The sequence below is a fragment of the Ursus maritimus genome, unplaced genomic scaffold (genome assembly GCF_017311325.1).
Source record: "Ursus maritimus isolate PB19 unplaced genomic scaffold, ASM1731132v1 scaffold_36, whole genome shotgun sequence".
NCBI classification, from domain to species: domain Eukaryota; kingdom Metazoa; phylum Chordata; class Mammalia; order Carnivora; family Ursidae; genus Ursus; species Ursus maritimus.
The window spans coordinates 228,008-250,823 of record NW_024426230.1 but is presented as its reverse complement, the minus strand read 5'-3'; the positions used below and the strand labels follow the sequence as shown (position 1 = coordinate 250,823).

Genomic DNA, 22,816 nt, shown 5'->3' with positions numbered 1-22,816 from the left:
AAGAGAATCTCAAGCAGACTCCACACTGACCACAGAGGCCGACACAGGGCACGACCTCACGACCCTGAGATCATGACCTGAGTGGAAATCAAGAGTCGGGTGCTTAACTGAGTGAGCCACCCAGGTGCCTCTGTCCAGTCTAAAGAATTCTTACAACTCAGACAAGCAATCTCTTTTGCAACATGGGCAAAAAAACCAGTTACTTCCTCGAAGACACAGAATGACACGTAAGCATATGAAAAGATGTTCCACATCATGGGTCATCACGGAAATGTAAACTGAAAGCACCACGAGCCCGCACCACACGTTACATGGCCAACATCAGACAGACGGTCAAAAGCAAGCGTTGATTAGGACGCACAGCAACACCTCTCACATACTCCCAGGTTTTCTGGAAAGCGATTTGCTAGTTTCTTACAAAGCTGAACACAGACTTAACCAACTATACGACCTAGCAGTGCCACACTGAGGTCATCTACCCACGTAGATGGGTACGTACACATTTTAAAGAACCGTGTGTAACGTTTATAGCGGCTATTCATAAAGCCCCCACAGGGAAACAACTCCAACGTCTACGAAGCGGTAAATGAAGGAGGGAACACCCGTGCGCTGGGACACTCCTCAGTAATGAAAGGGCGCGCTCGACAACTTTCAAAGTTTCCAAAGCGCTGAGCTAAGTGAAGGATGCAAGATACAAAAGATGACATACTGTAGGCTTCCATTTACGTGAAATCCTAGAAGCAGCAAACTGTATAGTGACAGAAACCAGGGATAAGGTTGTGGGAAGGGGAAGGACTATAAAGGAACTTTGAGCAGTGAAGAAGTATTCTGTATCCTGATGATGATGGTAGATTTGAGACTGTATACATTTGTCAGAACTCATGACATCAGTACATAAATTGGTGAATTTTATTACGTGTAAGTTTTCCTTCAATAAAACTTGTTTTTTTAAAAAGTCCTATACATTTACACATAATATGTGTGACACTACACCACCTGTCTGCATGTTTCTTAGGAAAATACTCCGGGACACCATAAATTTGTATCTTTCTCATAACGTATTTCTACATTCTCTCAACCCACTTCTTCAGAGGAGGTTTACATTTATAGCATTTCCCCTTCCCAGGTAATGGGGGGTGCAGGAGGAGGGCAGAACAACTATAGTCATGGCTACCCACGCCTCAGCCTTCACACCTAGAAAATACCATCTCCTGAATACAGAGCTCTCGTACTTCCGCGAGAAATTCTTTTACCTGAAATGTGTAGATCTGGATGTCAAAGGCTAAAATAAAAAGAATTTCTACCTCCTCTTTCAATAAAAATAAGAGACCTAGTAAGAAATATGCCTCCCTTTTTATAACTAAATTATTACACACGTGTTTAGATTTTTTTATGCACCTATCAAGGAGAGTAAAAAACAAATCTTTATCTAAAAACAAGTCTTTATCTAACAGATTCCGAATTTTTAAGTCCCGGGCTGTAACTCAACCCAAAGGCAGTTTTACCCTTAAGTACACCAGCGGATTTCACACACACCACACTTGCACTCTGCGATACGGGCTCACGGGGTGACCGGGAGACTGCCGGCCAATGTACTTACTTCAGCCACTCCTTGATGGGGTCTAGGGAGGCTACAGGAATGGCGTTGATCATGGTCACTTTCTTGCTGTAGTCCTTGTACACTATCACCATATCGAAGTTCTTCAGGTGAAACTGAACCCGCTCAAAGTGAATCAGCTCCACTTCATCCAAGGTCACCACAAAAGGAGGCTGTTAGGAAGAAACTGGATCACTACCACATACACCCCCTAAAGCACCAGCATTTTCAAATTCTGTCAGAATCTTTTTTTTTTTTTTTTTAAGATTCTGGTTGAGAAAGAATGAGCACTACTGTGTTTTTGGGAGAGACTAAAAGCAATACGACGTACTGAGGAGCTCCAGTAAAAGGATTTGTAAGATCAAAATCTTTCCTCAAGGAGAAAAAATTTAAGGAAAACTATGAAGAAACTATTTTTTAAAATATTTAAAGAGACTTTTAAAGAATCTTTTGTTAAGTTACGTCTCAGAAAAGTAATTATCGGGGCACCCAGGGTGGCTCAGTCAGCGAAGCGTCCGCCTGACTTGGTTTCGGCTCAGGTCGTGATCTCGGGGTTGTGAGATCAAGCCTGGTGTCGCACTGGGTGTGGGGCCTGCTTAGTTTCCTCTCTCCCTCTGCCCCTCCCCCCTAAAGTTAAAAAAAAAAAAAAAAGTAACTATCAAAAATGAAAATCACCAGAAATAAGGACCTAGTTTTCAAAACACCTATCCTTCTGCTTTCTCTTCTCTACCAATTTTCTCACTGGAAGGAGGGAAGAAGTACTCACCCACTCGGTAGCATTTACCAGCGCACTACTAGTGGGCTGAAGGAGGCAAGTACTCCTGTAAGGAGCTCCATTAAATCTGAAAAAGAGTAAGAAAAAAGACTCGCATAAGATCGGGCCCATTGCAAGGGAAATTTGCTGCCACAATACACTTTTCTCCTTTTCCCATTCCAAACCCAGCTCCCACATGCGTACCGGAGAGTCATTTACAGGGGAAGCCTCTCAGTCTGAGCCACTTACCCCAGCCCTAAAATGTTCAAGAGGGAATAGATGTCTCAAAGCTTTTCAATCAAAGGAAAAAGGGAACGATCTATTGAGTTATTATAAAGGAAGAATAACTAATATTTTTAAAAAAAAATTTTTAAAGATTTTATTTATTTGACAGAGCAGGAGAGCACAAACAGGGTGAGCAGCAGAGGGGGAAGCAGGCTGCCCGCTGAGCAGGGAGCACGACTCGGGGCTCGATCCCAGGACCCTGGGGTCATGACCCGAGGCAAAGACAGATGCCCAACCGACTGAGCCACCCAGGCGCCCCTAATTTTTCTAAGAGGCAGACAACAACATTTCCGGCCAAAAAGATGAGGAGATATGTTACCCCAAGTCCCTAAAAGGCACTTCAAACTCCAGTTCCTCCTTAGTTAGAGCCTCTACTTTTTCAATGAAATTTTTAAAAGCTGTTTTCAGTTTGTGCCTCATTTCTCGTTCCATCTGCAGAAGAAAAAAATACCAATTAACCACAGCCATCACTTTGTTAATAGTACATCCCTTCAAAAAGTCCAAAGTGCTTCTACAGTCCTTAATTCTCATACCCACGATGCCGACGCGGATACTGTCCTAGAGGCCACTACATTGTACGTGCACGGCCGAGGCTGCAGCTGACGTCTAATCCACATGCCGCTGCACTGGGCCACCCCGCACACACTCGAGTGGTTCCACGGAAAGATTCAGGGCTTGTTCATAAAATACAACAACTACTGAACTCAGATCTGAACCACAAGCTACCTCAGTACCCTGCAAATAAAACAGGAAATCTCACAGACCTGCTCAGCATAGAGGTCATCTCGGTCATGCATGTGCTGATGTTTGCCCAAGTCCGTGGTGATCTCTCCCACTTCCGTGTAGAACTGCACATCTGTGTGCCGCTTCTTCCCAAACATGATGGCATTCTGGGGGCAGAGCAGAAAGCACAAGAAAGAAATCAGAAACCTCAAAGAAGGGGCGCCTGGGTGGCACAGCAGTTAGGCGTCTGCCTTCGGCTCAGGGCGTGATCCCGGCGTTATGGGATCGAGCCCCACATCGGGCTCCTCCGCTATGAGCCTGCTTCTTCCTCTCCCACTCCCCCTGCTTGTGTTCCCTCTCTCGCTGGCTGTCTCTATCTCTGTCGAATAAATAAATAAAATCTTTAAAAAAAAAAAAAAAAAAGAAACCTCAAAGAAGCAGATAATGACAAAAAGCAACTTGGAAACAGAATACCTACGCTGGAAACCACAGCATTTATGTAAAGATGGTTAAAACAATGCCCCCGGGTCAACATAATGACATTTGGGAATGTGACAGTGTATGAATTTTAAAAAGTACTCCTATTTATTAGAATGGAGTTGAGAGATTATGCCGGAAATAAAGTGCGTCTAAAGCAACGTTTTTCCACTTCAGAAACAGGAATCCGTCTGGCGGTCATTAGGCGCCACAGCAGAGAGACGCACATGCGAGCACCCTCTACGTTTCCGACACGGTGGGCCTCCCAGACATTACCGCGTTCAATCCTCGTAATCGTCTACGTGACAGGTGACACCATTCATCCCTATTTTAAAGGATCTTGCCCAAGACCCGACAGCTGGGAAGGAGACAGGCGTACCTTGAGGTGGAAGTGCAAGACGATGATCATCTCGCCGTCGCACGGCTGAAACAAAGCGTGCTTGATGTTGTTGTACAGGATGTCCACTTTGTCTCCTCGGACGGACGTGAAGCGGAAGCCTGGGGACAGACGGACGGAGCTGCTAAGCATCAAGCAGCAGCACGGGGGGAGGCCAGAAGACGCTGCATCTTTTCTGGCGGATCCGAACGGGGTCAGAGCAGGTGCCAACCGCTACACGGGGCCTGCCTTTCCTCGTGCGCACAGAGCAGCGTCAGCACAGCCCCCAGCGTCTCCCCGACGTACCGCATTGCCCACTCATCTACAAGCGTGCCCCAAGAGATCACCCATACCATTGACGTGGGCCTCCAGCGAACCCTGCATCCTCTTTTGGGCAATGTTTGGGCGAATGTACAGATCTTTCAGTTTGGGATTACTGCGGTTGAGGTTGATCACCAGGGAGTCCTGTTTCACGATGCCCTAAGCAGAACGAGAATTAACGTGAATCCTCACGCATCTCTGCTGTGTCCAAACCCACACGGATCGCGCTGCAGGAAGGTGCTTTGTTGGTGTTCGAGCTCACCTCCTTCTCCTTCTCTTCTGCTTCCCGGGTCTTATAGCGCTTCTGCACTTCTTTTATAATTCGGAAAGCATTCTGGAGGTTCAAGGCTGGTACTGTCTGTTCTCCAGGTGCCTTCATATTTGAAGCTCGGTACGTACTGTTCAAAAGGGGAAGCCGGGACTTATATAAGTAACTTGCACTCTTTACTCTATTTTTAACTGACTTAGTATCTTTCAGGAGAAAAAGGTACCAGTGAATGGTAGACAATGTCTGGAAAGCTGAAAAACATCTCCCTTTCTTGTCTCTTGAACAGAGAATATTATAAATGGCTAATCCATTGGGTGGGAAATCACACTTATTTTTCAAATCTGGCATACTCAATTATCCCATTCCATACCATGAAGGAACGGGGCCAATGAGGCACACATTTCCTTATTTATGATGCTACTGCAAAACATATGTAATCAGTTTAACATATTTTCATGAGGATTCCAAATTGGGTTCCAGCCTCAAAACCATATAAAGCTAGCAGGACGACCCCGAACGGGTGCCGCCGAGGGAGGCTTCACCATTCAACAGATGACGGAGGACACAGCACAGACAACGAAATGTCTGAGAGTACCACTCCCACCAGCAGGGGTTTGGGGATGGTTTTTTCCTGGGGACTCACATTTCCTTGACAAAAGTGGCTTCTGGGTTAGGAAAGATGTTGCCCTCATTCCTGCCCAGAGCACTGCCTGGGCAATAGAAGTTGATTCGCAAGTAAGTATAATCTCCTTCCACGGACATGCTTATATTCTGCTCAAAGAAAGGAAAAGCATTAACAAAATAAACAGGTTTCTTTCCAAATTAAAGATTAGTAGCTATGGGGACACAAAGTGAAGTTGCGGGTTACAAGCTGACTGCTAAACCTAGCCTGTAGACCTCGATCTAGCTCTAATCGACTGTTCTTATTTTTTTCTATGACCCAAGTGTGTGCTTCCAAAAGAACCACTGACTTCTCAGAGCACCTGAAGCCACATGTCCAACTACATGTTAAAAAACGCTTAGTGCAAATGATACTTCTAGACTAGATCGCTGAGCTTTCTAACCAAGTGAAAACTGGGAAGGAAGGAGAGTGACAGCAAGAGGCAGGGAGAGGGGAGAAGGGCGGAGTCCAAAAGAGCAGAGGGTGGGAGAGATGGGGCAGTCCGAGAAAGAATCGGGGCATAGCACAATGACTAGTTTCAGAAAGTCTGGATGGAGCCTGACTCCATGTTCATACCTTGATTGTGGCAATGTGAAAAGGCGTCGCGATACCGAACACAGGCATTATCACGGTTTCGTATTTCTTATCAATATAGATCTTCATTTCCCGAATATGTGGTTCCTTAGGCATCAAAGACGGGTTTTTATAGGACACGTTAGATTTGCGAGCTCTGGAGTAGGGATAAAAAACTTTTTTGAGAAATTTCTACAAATCACACGAACCTAACACAACCTCACCGCCCAATGCAAACTCTTACTTCTGAATCTGTTGTTCTCCTTTCTGTTCTGTCAGTCGCCTCTTTGCTTCCTCATTGAGTTGAGCTGCCAGTTCTTTTTGATGTGCTCTTCGTTTCTCTTCTGCAGTCATCTCGTTCTGGAGAAAGACAAACCTATGTCAGCACAAGTGTCATTCCTATCAATGTGCCCCAGATATGAACCATAGGACCAGCAGAGCTCAATGTAGACTGAAACCGTAAACTCACTCGTGTTCTTTCTGTAAGTAATGCTGCCCGAGAACCTCTTCCCAACAGGTCCTCGGCCTCATCTTTCTCCTCCTCCTCCTCCTCTTCATCCTCATTCTATGGGGAAAAAATCATACTCAGAAATTTCGGTTTTAATCTTCTTAGCCAATAAAATTTTCGCCTTTTCACAGTACCAAACTTCCTGCACCACTCCTCTTCCTTCTTCCTACCTTTAGAAAAATCCCCACGTTCTTCACTTTCTTCTTCACAGAAGTGAGAACAGTAGCTGGGCCATCCTGGAATAAAAGGAAGAAGTCAGACATTTAGAAGAGCATTTAAATGAGACACTTTCACTTTCTAGCCTAGTACAGAGGAGGGCAGTGCTTTGAAGCTTCTGGATATTAAAATCTTTGACAACGAGTACATACAGATTTTATCCTCCCGACCTCATGAGGAACTCTAACTTGGGAGACAACACTGAGATAATTTGATTTGAAACCTGGCTCAATCACTTCCTAGTGGTGACATCTGGCTACTTACTGCTACTACTCTGTGTCCTGGTTTTTTTATCTCAGGATAGAGTATCTACTTCATAGGGTGTTATAATTCAATGAATTACTGCATGAAAGTCCTTATATAGTAAGAATACATAAGTATTTGCTATTAACATTAAGAATCAGTTCTGCTAAGCGGAGGGGAAAAAACAAAACAAAACAAAACAAAACCAGTTACAAAAGTCTACAAAGGCCCAGAACAAGCAAATCCTTAGAAAGTGGTTTAGTCATTACCTAGGTTTGGGGGACTAGGGTACCAGGTTTCTTTCTGAGGTGATAAAAATGTTCTAAAATTAGATTGTGGTAATGGCTGCACAACTGAAAATCACTAAAAATCACTAATTATATATTTTCAGTGGGTGAATTGTATGGTATATAAACTGTAGGTCAATAAAGCTGTCGTTAAAGTAAAAAAGAAGATCCAGTTCCCGTTATTATCATTATCAGGGTTCAAGCCACAAAGTAATGAACAGCTTGGTTCAAATCATTCCCTGTCAATCTCTGTTCCTAGCTTTATTGGGTCACTGTCACGGATCTCTTCCTTCAGCTAGCATTTGACAAACACTTCCAAGAAAAAACCCCACAGAATACCAAATGTACCTCAAATGTCAGTTCACACACACTCAAAAGTTGCAGAAGCGGTACACACCTCATCCACAAGCACCGTGTCACCGATGAAGAGAGCATAGGTTTTCTCTTCTGGTTTCTTCCCTTCCTTGTTTGTCAGATCTGAGAATCCCAAATTGATGCTGAAAACCATCCCTACAAAAGCAAACAGGAATCAGTGTCTAACTGTGAGAGAATGGAGAAGGGTAGATTTTTCACAAAAAAGGAGATATAAAGCTACGAGAAACTATTCAAAAAAGTATTTTCCTACTGCACGCCTGTAAAACTCACCTTTTTTCAGTTTGTACTGATTTTTACTATTAATCACTAAAGAGCCTTCACGGAATTCAATTCCCATTCCGAACCTAAAAAAGAAATGAAGAGAAACTTCAGCAATAGGCTAAAAGATCTCTAAGATGGGTCAAGTACAATATATTCTATTTCAATTTTCAGGATAAGGCAGGCAAACATGTTGAGTGATCTGCCTCTGCTTAACAGTCAGTTAAGGAGCAGGATTTGAGGACAGTCTTTGGGCTAATAATATGCTGAAAAGAATTTCCTAATTAAGTACCTCACGTAACACTTATTACATCGAGCCTTCTTTACTTCAGCTTACTCATCCATATTTAAATTTTAATATTCTATCATGAAATCAAATTAAGAGTTTTCCTATAAGCAACATGGCAGACTGTTAATGGGTATGATACCAAGACCGTAATAAGTGGATTAAGCAAGGCGATTGTTAGTGGAATGTTGATAACTAGGATTCCTTAAGTCGCCTGGGCCAGGACTTGGTACAGGTTGATATATTTCCTCTTGTCCATCAGAGAAATCTAGAAAGCAACTATATATCCCAGACTAGTTTCCATCTAAGGAAACTGACCAGAGACTTTGTTTCCCAAAATGTCTTTGGTTCTGTAAGATGTTCTTAAGTATTTCTAAGTGTTCAATGGTCAAATACATCCGAGAAATGCTGAATTAAATAAAAATTGAAAAAAAAAATGTAAATAGTAGGACATCTAGAGTACGTCATTTGCAAACGTGAGCTGAGGTATTCTAAGAAAGGAAATATAGTGAGTAATCTATTGGTATCTACTACATCGGTCTGGAAAAATCTCCACCCCATCCCTGGGAGTAGAAATGAAATCTTTCTCACATTCTCTGATAACACTATATGTCTGGCATATAAGTTTAATATTTAATAGTCCATAAATATTGGGTAATCAATCTAAGAATATTTTGCCTGACCATGGCCAGAAAATTGTCTCAGAGTGACAATGGACACCATCACATCTTACCCTAGATTTTTGGTAATTTTGTTCAGCAGCTCTGGCTTCTGCTTTTTAACCACATCCATGACAGCATTATACACGTCACATATCTTCACACCTAATGACAAGACAGAGAGGAAACTTATCCTTCAGAATAAAAAAAAAAGGTTTGATTTGGTTTGGTTTATCAACATTTTTTCACCTGTCCCCTAAAGCAGAGTTTCTCAAAGTGTGAACTAAGAAATTCAGCCGTGGGGCACCTGAGTGGCTCGGTACATTGAGTGTCTGGCTCTTGATTTAGGCTCGGGTCATGGGATCAAGCCCCATGCAGGGCTCCGTGCTCGGAGTGGAGTCAGCTTGTCCCTCCCCCTCCCCACTCGCCCCTCCCTGCGTGTGCACATGCATGCTCTCTCTCAAACAAATACATTTTAGATTTATTTATCCGAGAGAGAGTGCATGTGTGCGCACGAGCAGGAAGAGCAGAGGGAGAGGGAGAGAGAATCTCAAGCAGACTCTGCACGGAGCGTGGAGCCCGACTTGGGCTTATGACCCCGAGGTCACGACTGAACCGAAACCAAGAGTTGCACGCTTAACTGACTGCATCCTCCAGGTGCCCCTAAATAAAAATCTTAAAAAAAAAAAAAAAAAAAAAAAAAGCAGCTGCAGGAGTGGTATTAGAAATTTGCATTTTTATTTTTATTATTTTTCAGAAATTTACATTTTTAAAAACAATTCATCTAGTCACCCAGTCATTACACTGCTGAGAATCACTGACTCGGGAGAACTATGGGATGCTAGGTAGTCTCATGAGATAATTTGAGTTGATAAATGGCATAACATTAAAGTTACACATTTTGAAAAACAGGACTACTGAATGGGTGACTTACTATTAGAAGACTCTGGCCTTAATTTTTCATGATCTAGGATATGAAGACATTTCAAGCCAGAATAGTCTAGATATGGCGGCCTCAAAGGGGTCTTTAACCTCACCAGGCTACCTGTGACTATGATTTCCAATAGGATTTCTCAAGAGCGTCCTGAGATGGTGAGGAGGAATGGTGTCTAGAAGCGATGGGCACATGGATGGGCTTAGAGAGTGGCTTGAAGGTAGAACACAGAAAGTCCCATTTAGCCAACTGGGAGTGTGGAGCTTCAAGACGGAAGACATGTGGTGTCAAGCACTATGCTGCCTTCCGATATAGGCAACTGCCTGCTTAGCAGAGTTGTTATTGGTTCTGCTCTTAGACTAGGATTCCTTGTATCCATTTGACGGAGAATTAGCAATACATGTTCTGTTGCCAGATACTAGTTCTCAGAACCTTCTAAAGAAAAGTAATAAGGCCAAGGTATTTTATGAAGATCTGGACACAGAGGCCTAGCCAGTCACGGAAGTTTTCTGTAAACACCAATGTAAAACCGAAGTAACTACTCACGCCTCAAAGAAGCCTGGAGAATTAAATGTGCTAGGATGGCTCAAGGTTAGTAAGACCTGAGTCTACTGCTACCAGAGCAGCACAAGAGCCTCAGGGCTAGAAACGCACATGAACACTAAAAACATTTTCGTTACGTCATTTCCAAACCTTCTTTTCTAAGGCACCTCACCATGTCTTAATTCCTTCAGCAGTTCCTCTTGAAGCTGGAGCAAAAAGTTGTAATTTTCTTGAACTTCCTGAGAAGGGTCAACCATCAAAGTGCGAACAAGGTTGGAGCAGTAAGATTTGAAGCGAATCCCCATGGCACAAGTGATGGCCCCAAAATGCATGTGATTCTTGTCACTAGAGACCAAAGGAAGAAAGCATTTCATTACGCAAACTAGCGAAGTCCTTAGTATCACTGACATATGACATCTGTCATCACCACCTTTCCCTGTTCTACCCCAAAGCTGAAGCAGAAGGACCTAAACTTTTTTTTAAATAAACAAACCAGGTTATAAGGGAGTAAAATTAGTGACCAAGCTCATAGGATAAAAATTCAGTGAGAAGCTGAGCTGTGGTATCCTAAATAGACAAAGAATATACCAAATTCTATTCATTATAGTTTACTAGTGCAGGGGTGAGGCATCACTTATCCACCAGCCCCTATGAACAGTAGTATTCATGATGAATTAGTCCCTTCAGCCTGACAAGGAAAAATCGCATTCTCTACAGTATTTTTAAAAATTAGAAGAATTACATTATGGCATATTTAATAATATCTTAATGGTTTTTCTCAACATGTTTTGCATTTTTTTCTTGGTATTTTTAATCACTAGAAAAGCAAAATCAAATAAATGCTCAAGTAAGAAATGAGTCCCAATGTGAAATAAAACAGAAATAAGCAAGGGCGCCTGGCTGGCTCAGTCTGTGGAGCGCGGGACTCTCGATCTCCCGGTTGTGAGTTTGAGCCCCACACTGGGTATAGCGATTACTTAAAAATAAAATCTTATTAAAAAGAAAGACAGAAAGAAATACACATAGAATAATACAAGAAGATAATGTAGAAGGCCGACTAATGGTTACTCTGTCTCTTCCCACTTTTCTGAATTCCAGAATGAGTCTAAGAAAAAACAGGCTGAAAGCTGAAACGCTCTGGTTGTTGTATTTTGAAGTTCTCATACTTACCTCACCACACTGAACTTGAGATTATAATTGCCACCACTCTGAATGATAGGAGGGTAACACATTTCCACAGTAGAAGGGTCTGCCCCAGCTAGGTATTTTTTCTCTTCAATGGCCTTCTCCACAGACTCAGCCAGTTTGCTGTGTCGAACTTTCTGTAAGCACGCCCAGAAATAAAACAGTATTTACAATATTCATGAAACAGGGGCAAAGAGTTTTGGGGTTTTGGACATTATTGTTTAAAGACAACATATATCCTGATATCACTTAGGATGCTACAAAAGTCTTGTGAAATGGTTTACGTGTCAGATAACACAGTGGTAAACCTACAAAGCCGATTTTGAGAACAATATGTGAAATTCACAGCTACGCAAGGAATTCTCCAATAAAATACCGAACCACCACAAGAAACTACAGCACAGGTTTATAGTTACTGTGCAACAGAGCTGGCAGGGCGCCTGGGTGGCTCAGTTGAGTGTCCAACTCTTGGTTTCAACTCAGGTCATGATCTCCAGTTGTGAGACTTGAGGCTGCAAAAGGCTCCCCGCTCACTGGGGAGACTGCTTGGGATTCTCTCCCCCCCGGCCCTCCCCCACTGCATGCACAGGCACGTATGAGCGGTCTCTCTCTCAAATAAATCTTTAAAAACAAACAAACAAACAAAGAGAGAGAGAGCCGGCACAATGACACACCACCAATTTATGTATCAAAGGCCTAATTTCAAAGGAAACTGAACGTACACCATGCACAGTAGGGACTTATTAAAATAGTAAAGACTCGCCCCTCTCCACTTACCTCATCTGCATCAACTATTTCCATGACTCTTTCCTTGAAGAACTTGTTGAAGACCTCCGAGGTGATGCTAGCTGCTTTCTTCATGAGGTTGAGCTCCCCATCCTCCTTTACGGCAATGGTATAGGCCACAACCGCACTGATGTCTACCTGCAGCCAAAGTGGTAAGAGTTTCGGACGTGTGAACAGAATTGCTAGAGAAATGCATCGCTCCCAATTTGAATGTTATCAGTGAAGATATCTGGTTATTTAGCAAACTGCTCATCAGTAGTCTACAGAACACTGACATACTCTTTTCTTGGACCGAATAAACATTTAAAATCGTTCTTTACCAGGATCCCGTGTGTATTTTAATAGGCGTCACATTAACAAATGATGTAAACGTACGTGTAAGTGCCCCTCTCTGAAGGACTTTGTAAGCATTGAAGAAGGAAGACAGGCAGGAGAGCAGGGGGAAAAATATGCACATGTTTTCTGGATAAGAGACTTTTCTGTTTCCCTCTGAAATCGCGGAATTATCTTCCCAATGCCTGATCCCTGACTGAAAAGTCAACCCGGCTTACTGCTCAGCCAAACAGAATGAAAAATGGAAATGTGAAGGAATATACGATTTTCCCAGGATCTGTTATGGAAACCTGTCACACTTTTGTCTTCCCAACTCCCAGTTCACTCGTTCCCAGGAGTACTCTTACCTTGTCAAAGCCCTCTTTGCTGAGGCAGTCACTCCAGTTCTTCATGAACTCTCCAGGGAACTTGTCCTTGCTGAACACGCCGATCTTCTTGCCGTTCTTGCTCTCTTTAATGGCTTCAATCATTTTGTCAAAGCTGCTCTTATTGCTTTCATTCTATCAGTGCCACAAAGAAAAAAAGGAGTTAATTAGAATTAGACATCTATATTCTACTAGGAACACCGAGAGGCCAATATTTGGAACCACAGAAAGAATAAGTTCTCTCCTCATGCCCCGTATACTTCCCTGGAACAGACTACAACACACTAAAAGTTAACACAAACTTTCTTTGGGTATTTTTATATACCGAAGTGCCACATAAGTTGACAAGACTATTCTTTTTCTTCAGGAACAGCTAAAACACTCACACAGGGTGAACAACATTCTGAGAAAAAGTGCCAGACAGAAAGTATGACAAAAAAGATCACATGTGGGGCACCTGGGTGGCGCAGTCGGTTAAGCATCCGTCCCTTAGTTTCGGCTCAGGTCATGGTCTCTGGGTCGTGAGATCGAGCCCAGTGGCAGGCTCTGCACTCAGCTTGGAGTCTGTCTAAGACTCTCTCCCCCACTCCCTCTGCCCCTCCCCTAGTACAGCACACATGTGCACACACGTGCCTATGTGCACACTCACGTGCTCTCTCTCAAATAAATCTTAAAAAAATAATCACATGTGATGAAAACTGAAAAGGAGGTAAATCTCAGTTTCCTTAAGGATATTTGAAGCTATTTATTCTAGGGACACCCAGCTGGGTGAGTCAGTAGAGCATGCGACTCTTAATCTTGGGGTTGTGAGTTCGAGCCCCACATTGGAGGCAGAGATTACTTAAAAAAAAAACAAATGAACAGTTATTTATTCCACTGAAGGTACTAAGATGAAAACAAACAAGCTGACAGTATCCTCGAGAATGGACAAAGTGAGTGTTCAGTAGCCTCTCACAGCCTGTATGTTTTGCTGCAGAACTGACAGGGTTATTAAACTTTTTTCTTCCTAACAAACACAACAAAGATGTGACAGAACTTTTTAATTACAATCACGGTCAGCTAAAATCTTCCTCTGCATTCCCTTAAATTCCTAGAGGGCATTTCTGTCCATCACCTTTAAACATTCCCCCACATTCATGACACGTTCCTTATTAGTTCTGACCTTTTCCCGTATCAGCAGTGTGATGGCAGGGGCTCCATTAGCATTCTCGTTGCCCTTAGTGTTGGCAATCTGTTTTAAAAACTCCACTTTCTTCTTACTGGCCATAAAGATGATTTTATCGTCACAGAAGACCATGATAGTATCAGTTAGTTCATAACCAAAGAGCCATGTCTATAGGAAAAGACAATATGTGATAGCAGTATTTACAGATAAAAAAAACTGATGTATTCAGAAGTAGTTATAAAATAAGGTATCCGGAATTAGCTTCCAAATAATGTAGATGTGGATACAGATGAAATCAAACTGGCCAAGAGCTGGCAATTTATTGGATAACGGGTATCTGGGAGTTCAATTTATTAATTTACCTACTTGATGTCTGAAATAGTCCACAATAAAGACCATCAATTCATTTGGATAATTTGTGTTTATGGGAACCATACTGTTGTTCAGTAGGACAGAAATGCGTAAAACAAGGGACAAAGTAGCACATCAGGGAACTGCACATTCCAGCTCCCCCAAAAGACTGCCAGCTGCCTACCAATTATTCATTTCTTCTTCCTCAGAAAAACGGGATTGTTAGCTGGGCACACTACTCCACAGGAAGACTATTTCCCATCCTTTCCTGCAGCTCAGTATGGCCGTTAAGTTCTGGCCAATAAGTTTTAAGTAGGAGTATTCTGTGGGACTTCAAGCAAGTCTCCTTACAAAGGGAAGGAGGTCTCCATTTCCGTTTCTCCATTCTTTCTGCTTGGAATGCAGATGTAATGGCTGGAGCGCTAGCAACTTGTGCACCATGCGCTAGACTCTATGTACGGCAGAGACCTCAAAAGCCCTGCATCCCTGAAGACTAAATAAAGAGAAAGAACTGGGCCGCTTGGGTGGCTCAGTCGGTTAGGCGTCTGACTTCAGTTTAGATCATGGTCTCGGGGTCCTCAGATCAAGCCACATATCCGGCTCCACACTCAGCGGGGAGTCTGCTTCTCCCTCTCTCTCTGCCCCTCCCCCTGCTCATTCTCCCTCCTTCTCTCAAATAAATAAAATCTTTAAAAAAATAAGAGAAAGAACTGTTTTGCTTAATTCACTGTTGATTTTTTTGTTATATCTCAACTTACAACCACTCTTCCCTTATGTTCTAAGCACTCCCCAGTAAACTTTAATGTGTCTTTCTTTAGTTGCAGTAATTTCTTTTTATGTAAGAATGTGTTCATTTTTTCAAATTTTTCCTTTCTTTTTTTTTTTTTGGTCCACTCAGCTTTTAGCGATGATGGAAATATCCCCTACCTGCTCTAATACGGTAACCAGTACCAAGGACTTGAGGCTTGGGGTTGAGGAATGAAACTTTTAACGTGGCTCGTGACTATCACGCTGAACGGTGCAGTCGCCGACTCAATGACCCTCGGGCCAAGACTGCCAGAAACCTCTCACCTGCAAGGCAGTTGATTTGGCATAAACGGTTTCTTCATCAACACCCACTGATACAACAATGGCATCGACGCTGGCATATTCATCTTCTCCTTTCTGAAAAGTAAAGAGTGGGTAATTTGGTCATTTTCTTTTTATCTTCGTAAAACTTGAATACAGACTTCAGGATTTTCTCAGGGTACAGATAATTTTTTTCCTAACAGAAATGCCAACTTCAAGGTACATGTTTGCTTGGCAGCCTCACAGTCATTAGTTACTCTATTTGTTAAACAGCTTTATGGAGACAGAATTCGCACACAATACAATTCATCCATTTGAAGTGTACAATTCAACGGTTTTAGTATTCAGAGTTTTGCAGCCATCAGTCTAATTTTAGAACACTTTCATCTCCCCAAAAAGAAATCCATGAGCAATCACTATACATCTTCCTCCAGCCGTATGCAACCATTAATCTAATCTGTTTCCACAGATTTGTCTACTCTGGACGTGTCATATACATGGCCTTTGTGTCTGGCTTGTTTCACTTAATGTGCTTCAAGGTTCACTCATGCCGTAGCATGTGTCAGAACTTTGTCCTTTCTGTCGCTGAGTAACAATCCACTGTATGGGCCTACCACATGGTATCTACTGAACTGCTGGACATTTGGGTTGTTGCCATTTTTTGGCTCTTGTGAATAATGGTGCTACGAACACTCATACGAGTTTCTGTGTAGACATACGTGAGTATACACCTAGGTGAAGAATTGCTAGGTCATGTGTTTAACTCTATGTTTAACTTTTTGAGGGTAACAGTTGAACCAGACTGTTTTCCAAAGTGACTGTAACCATTTTATATTGTTAACAGCAATCTATCGGGGTTCCAAATTCCCCATATTGTGACCAACACTTGATTTTTTTTACTAGAGCCATCCACTGGGTGTGAAGTAACCGTAGTTGTGATTTGCATTTCCCCGACAGCCAATGACGCTGAGCACCTTTTCCCGTGATCACAGACCATCTATCTACCTCAAGTGCCTATTCTGCTTCCTTACCCGTTCTGCAACGGAAGCCGCTTTATCATTAAGTCGTAAGAGTCCCTTTTATATTCCAGATCTAGGTCTCTTGTCAGATAGGACTTGCAAATTTTTCGCCATTCAGTGGGTTCTTTTCACTTTCACAATGATACTATCCTTAGAAACACAAAAATTTTTAATTTTGAAGGGGTCAAATTATTTTCTTGTGCTTTTTCATCTCAGACCTAAGAAGGCTTTGTCTAATCCAAGGACATAAAGATTTACCTGTATTTCCATAGCAGTTTTATAGTTTTAGCTCTGCTATTTAGATCTAATGATTAATTTTGAGTTAATTTTTGTGAATGCTGTGGGGAAGGGGCCTCAGTTTATTTTTTTTCATAGGGATATACAGTTTGAAAAGACTGTTCTTTCCCCTTGAACTGTCCTGGCCAAAAACCAAATTATGTATTTTTAAAAAAGCAAATGATACTGGGGCGCGTGGCTGGCTCAGTCGGTTAAACGTCTGACTCTTGGTTTTGGCTCAAGTCATGATATCAAGCCCCGAGTCAGGCCCCATGCTCAGCAGGGAGTCTGCTTGAGGTTCTCTCCCTCTGCCCCCCTCACTTGCATGCACTCTCTTTCTAATACATACATAAATCTAAAAAAAAAAAAATCAAGTGATATAAATGTGAAGGTTTGTTTCTGGATTCTCAGTTCTATTCCATTATCTATGTATCTATCTATCCTTACACTAATAGCATGTCGTTTTAATTACTGCAGCTTTGTAACCAGTTTTGAAATTGAGCAGTCTGAGTCCTCCAACCATTGGCTACTCTTGAATAATTCTACAAGACCAGAAGACTGGTAATTATAGGCTAGAAGGTCAAATCTCTAACTTCCCCTATAAAGTCAAGAAAAACATCTGTAGAAGACTTCTTCACATGTCAAGGCTTCTGGTTGCCAGTAAGAATCCAAAAATAATACAACTGAGGTTTCTGTTGAATTTCTCTACCACAACAAAATACATAAGACAAAGAAATTACCACAGAGAAACCGTAGGCATTCTCCCACTGATTTTCAGTGAGAAAATGTTTTCCTTCGGGTTGGTAAAGTTTTATCATTAGTTCTCACTGATGATGCAAAAGCAATGGGAGTTAAAACACCTAGTGCCTTAGCATGAATCAAGGCAGCAGCACCAAAGTCATTCTTCACTACCGCACATTCGTGGAAAGCGGGGGAGGGGCAGTTTCTCTAAGAATGCCCTTGATGCAGCAAAAATGATTAATAGTAAGAAATCCCAATCTTTTCAATATTCTGTGTAAAGAAATGGGAAGTATACGCAGAGCACTTCTACGTGTAAAGTGAAGTACAATGGTTGTCTTAAGGAAAACTTTACAAGTAATAACAAGCTGAAGGAGCCATTTAAGCAGACCTGGGTATCTAGCATACATTTTCTTGAAAACAAGTGCAGTGAGCCTGTTGCTTCAAGGAAAATGAATGATGTCTTATGTAGTCAATGATAAAATTTGAATTTTCAAGCAAAAATGAGAATTCTGAAATAGCTGACTTGCCACTGTGAATTTAGACAACTTCCCTACTTAAGACTTTTCTGATAAAATTAGTGGTAACATTAACAAACATGATTCTTTGATATCATATAATGAAATGTGTAACATTTAGAAGATCTGCACAACTGAGAGAACCAATCCATGATGTTACAAAGTCATCCATGGGTAAAGGGCCGAAGGTACAATAACCTGAGTATAAGAAGTAGAACGGTGTGGTTTCAAATCCTAAATTACAACTATCTTTTAAAAGATTACCACTTCTCGAGTTTTAATGTAGTAACAAAGTATCCCCATAATTATCTAAAAAGGTTATTAAAATACCCCCCCATACAGCTTCATGTATGTATGAGGCCAGATTTCTCTCTCTATACTTGATGCAACCAGTACAAAGAAAGGCTTTTTGCGGTCCTGGACAAAATGTAAAGGGTACTGCTATCTGAGTTTGAGAACCCCTGTGCTGTATGACCCCTACGCCACAGCACACTGACACACTATTCTTGGCATTAAACATGCTCTCCTCTCAATTTTTGCTACATATGCTCCAATTCTTCAATAAACATGGATTTTGTGGCAATAATATTGCCACGACCCTGATAACCTCCCAAAATTAGCATCAGGCACTTGCCTATATTTAATGCTTATGGGTTCTATAAGACATCATTCATTTTCCTTGAAGCAACAGGCTCACTGCATTTACACAGATCAATGTAAGCCCCCCCCATATCTGTGTGCAAAAAACACCACTGAAATTAGTCTAAAAGTCCATTGTATTTTTTTTTTTTTTTTGATACTTGAAGTCTTGGATCGGTCAAAATTTTTCAAGAAAGAGGTATCAACATGTATAAAAATTCAAAATACATAGTAATACATTTCTTAAGAGTATATAAAGAGTGTAATCATATAACTTAATCACTATAATATGGGAAAATCATCTAACGGGATCTCAATAAAAATGAAAATAGGGAGAGAGAGAAAAAGGCCTACATATTCAGCTTTTTCAAGCAGATGTGGAAACAAACTCAACCATTCCAAGGATTTCAATTGGTTTAAAATACCTAGTTTTCCACTGCCAATTACCAAGGTGAGAGGATGAATCCTAATTTCTCTTGGGACCCAGCTACTCTGACCATTTCATACAAAGTTCTTCATTGATTCTTCACAAAAACCAGTGGGCTCTAACCCAGGAAAGAAACGTAGTAACAGGAGAATTTCAGACCTTTAAAGATAATTTTAGATATTTAAAGATAAGGAATTTAGAGAAAAATTTTCTTTTCTTTCTTTTTTTTTTTTTTAAAGATTTTATTTATTTATTTGACAGAGATAGAGACAGCCAGTGAGAGAGGGAACACAAGCAGGGGGAGTGGGAGAGGAAGAAGCAGGCTCACAGCAGAGGAGCCTGATGTGGGGCTCGATCCCAGAACGCCGGGATCACGCCCTGAGCCGAAGGCAGACGCTTAATTGCTGTGCCACCCAGGCACCCCTAGAGAAAAATTTTCTTAAAATGTGATTCAATGAAAAGGATTACAATAAAACCAAACAGCAAAATCTGGGGTGCTGTTTTGTATTTTCAGACCTTATGAGGAATACAAATGCTTTATACAGATCACATCTGAAGAGTCTGAAACTATGGGAGATTTTTAGTTATTTGCTTATAAAACTTGCATAAGTTACCCGAAGTAATATAACACATAATAATATAAGATTTATATATTACATATATAAAATATTTTCAGATTAATTTATGTTTGGAGGGGTGCCTGGGTGGCTCAGTCGGGTAAGCGTCTACCTTTGGCTCAGGTCATGATCCCAGGGTCCTGGGATCGAGCCCGACAATGGGCTCCCTGCTCAGCAAGAAGCCCACTTCTCCCCCTCCCTCTGCCTCTCCCCCTGCTTGTGCTCACTTGCTCTGTCAAATAAATAAAATCTTGAAAAAAAAAAAAAGAAAGTCTGGAATTTGTTTTAAAATATTAGAATAGAATGGGGTGCTTAAAAAAGGAAAAAGAAAGAAAAATGCTACAAGGCTAACAGCCCTTGTCCCAGGACCAGTCTTACACCGAAGTCCGAGCGCCAGCCTGGCTACTGGAGGCAGCTGGGGCTCAACTCTGTGCTGCTTCAACGGCCCCAGATTCCTACCTGATCTCTTCTGCTTGGGCTGATCTTCAGAACTCGGACTTGAGCCCTTGTAAATCTGGACTTGTGATCCCTGTACTCCCCTTTCTAGATGAACCATCTTGCAGCAGTGACCCCTGGTGTGCACAGATTCTCAACACCCACCAAACCCTTTCTGTCTCCAAATTCTGCCACCTTCCAGTCTGTTTGGTCCACTTGACATCCAAACCCTGCTGAAATGGGTGTTTCAGATGGGAATAGTAGTTACCGAGCAGCCACTTTTTCTATGTGCCTTGCATTTATTTATTATCTGTAACCCTCATGATAGAACTTGACGCGCAGTATGCATCACCATACTCAAAACCCCAATCAACATGTAGCAACACTTCCCACACAGATACATAGCAGTCCTTACACTCATGAGGATTTAGACTTTTTAAAAAGTGCTAAAAGCCTAATTAAAATACACATATTAAATGTAAAATACATACTTCCTATTAGCATACAGTTATAGAGTATCAGGTAAAGTTATACTTTTCCTATCATCTCTCTATCTTTCAGGTAACAAATCAGATGAGGATTTCATCAGGATCCTAAAGATAAAAAGGAATCCCTCTGGAAGGTTTCTGATTTGGATCTATAAAGAGACTGAGGGTTACTTGACAAGCTTTTCGGGTAAGATGTTAGTATTGCTGACTTCTTCAATCGAGCAGAAATCTCTTCAGCAACTGCAAGCGGTAAGTATCAAGGTCTGCCTGCTGTATTTAGACAGACACTAACGCCTATTGGTAAGGGCTCGCTCTGAACACGGACTGCCTGGGTTCGAATCCCTAATCCCACCGCTTATTGTGATCTAACCTACGTTCCACTCTCCTCAATCATAAATACTGCTGTGAGAATTAAATGCTTAGCTCAAAGGAACTACTATGTATTTGTCATCATTATTTCCGACCAAAAGGCTACTTGTTACAAATGTTACTGCGTACCACACCACTGCAGTCACTGGTGTCAAAGACCAGCGGCCAGCTGCACTGTCAGTACAGAATATGTGCAGCAGGACAGACTTTCTAGAAGTCTGTATACAACTCCTACAGAAGATGATTTCAGGTGATCACAGCTATGGCTTTAAATGTTCAATTACCTAGCAAAAAAAGTGACCTACTTTTCTCTTTAAATCTACTTGATCATATCAAGGCTCTACCTGTTTAAGAAGATACTTAAATATGACATATCTGGTACAGCGTTAATATCCAAAATATATAAAGAACTTATTCAACTCAACACACAAAAACAGATAATCTGATTAAAAAATGGGCAGAAGACATGAACTGACATTTCTCTAGACATACAGATGGCTAACAGACACACATGAAAAGACGGTCCACATCACTGATCATCAGGGAAATGCGACCCAAAACCACAATGAGATATCACCTCACACCTGCCAGAATGACTAAAATCAAAATTACAAGAAACAACACGTGCTGGCGGATGTGGAGAAAAAGGAGCACCGTGCACTGTTGGTGGGAATGCAAACTGGTGCAGCCGCTGCGGAAAACAGTATGGAGGCCCTCAAAAAGCTAAAAATAGAGGGGTGCCTGGGTGGCTCAGCCGTTAAGCGACTGCCTTCGGCTCAAGTCATGATCCCAGGGTCCTGGGATGGAGCCCCGCATCGGACTCCCTGCTTGGCGGGAAGCCTGCTTCTCCCTCTCACACTCTGCTTGCTTGTGCTCCCTCTCGCTGTCTCTCTCTTCAAATAAATAAATAAAATCTTAAAAAAAAAAAAAAAGAACTATAACCTATGATTCAGTAATCGTACTAGTGGGTATCTACCCCCAAGAAAAATACAAAAACACTAATTTGAAAGGATATATGCACCCCTATGTTTATTGCACCATTATTTACAATAACCGAATTATGGAAGCAGCCCAAGTGTCCATCAACAGATGAATAAAGAAAATGTGGTGTACATATATACAACAGAATATTATGCAGCTATATAGAATGAAATTTTGCCATTTGCAATGACATGGACAGAGCTAGAGAGTATAATATTAAGTGAAGTAAGTCAGGGAAAGACAAATACCACATGATTTCACTCATATGTGGAATATAAGAAACAAAAAAGCAAAGAAAAAAGACAAACCCAGATACAGACTCTTTTTTTTTTTTTTTAAGATTTTATTTATTTATCTGACAGAGAAAGAGACCATGAGAGAACACAAGCAGGGGAAGTGCGAGGGGGAGAAGCAGGCTCCCCACTGAGCAGGGAACCTGATGTGGGGCTTGATCCCAAGACCCTGAGATCATGACTTAAGCGGAAGGCAGCCGCTTAACTGACTGAGCCACCAAGGTGCCCCAATTAACTACAGAGAAAAACTGATGGTTACCAGAGGGGAGGTGGGAGGAGGGATGGGTAAAATAGGTGAGGAGGATGAAGAGTGCACTTGTCTTGAAGAGCATGGAGTAACATATAGAAGCACTGAGTACTATATTATACACCCGAAACTAATATAATGCTGTACGTTAACTATACTGGAGTTAAAATAA

At 41.7% G+C, this 22,816-nt stretch overlaps 1 protein-coding gene across 1 annotated transcript in view; it reads right to left on the bottom strand.

Annotated features, from left to right (window-relative positions):
• Positions 1-22,816, bottom strand: part of SUPT16H (SPT16 homolog, facilitates chromatin remodeling subunit) — a 36,438-nt gene that overhangs the window by 7,141 nt on the left and 6,481 nt on the right. The window contains exons 2-22 of the mRNA XM_008711130.2: positions 15,601-15,693; positions 14,176-14,346; positions 12,996-13,148; positions 12,307-12,453; positions 11,515-11,666; positions 10,517-10,689; positions 8,942-9,032; positions 7,935-8,008; positions 7,687-7,799; positions 6,714-6,779; positions 6,505-6,600; positions 6,280-6,395; positions 6,039-6,192; positions 5,445-5,572; positions 4,796-4,931; positions 4,566-4,692; positions 4,216-4,334; positions 3,401-3,526; positions 2,956-3,068; positions 2,364-2,439; positions 1,601-1,770 (exon numbers count right to left, since the gene is read on the bottom strand). Coding sequence (XP_008709352.1) covers positions 1,601-1,770; positions 2,364-2,439; positions 2,956-3,068; positions 3,401-3,526; positions 4,216-4,334; positions 4,566-4,692; positions 4,796-4,931; positions 5,445-5,572; positions 6,039-6,192; positions 6,280-6,395; positions 6,505-6,600; positions 6,714-6,779; positions 7,687-7,799; positions 7,935-8,008; positions 8,942-9,032; positions 10,517-10,689; positions 11,515-11,666; positions 12,307-12,453; positions 12,996-13,148; positions 14,176-14,346; positions 15,601-15,693 — 2,594 coding nt within the window. The remainder of the gene's footprint in view (positions 1-1,600; positions 1,771-2,363; positions 2,440-2,955; positions 3,069-3,400; positions 3,527-4,215; positions 4,335-4,565; positions 4,693-4,795; positions 4,932-5,444; positions 5,573-6,038; positions 6,193-6,279; positions 6,396-6,504; positions 6,601-6,713; positions 6,780-7,686; positions 7,800-7,934; positions 8,009-8,941; positions 9,033-10,516; positions 10,690-11,514; positions 11,667-12,306; positions 12,454-12,995; positions 13,149-14,175; positions 14,347-15,600; positions 15,694-22,816) is intronic.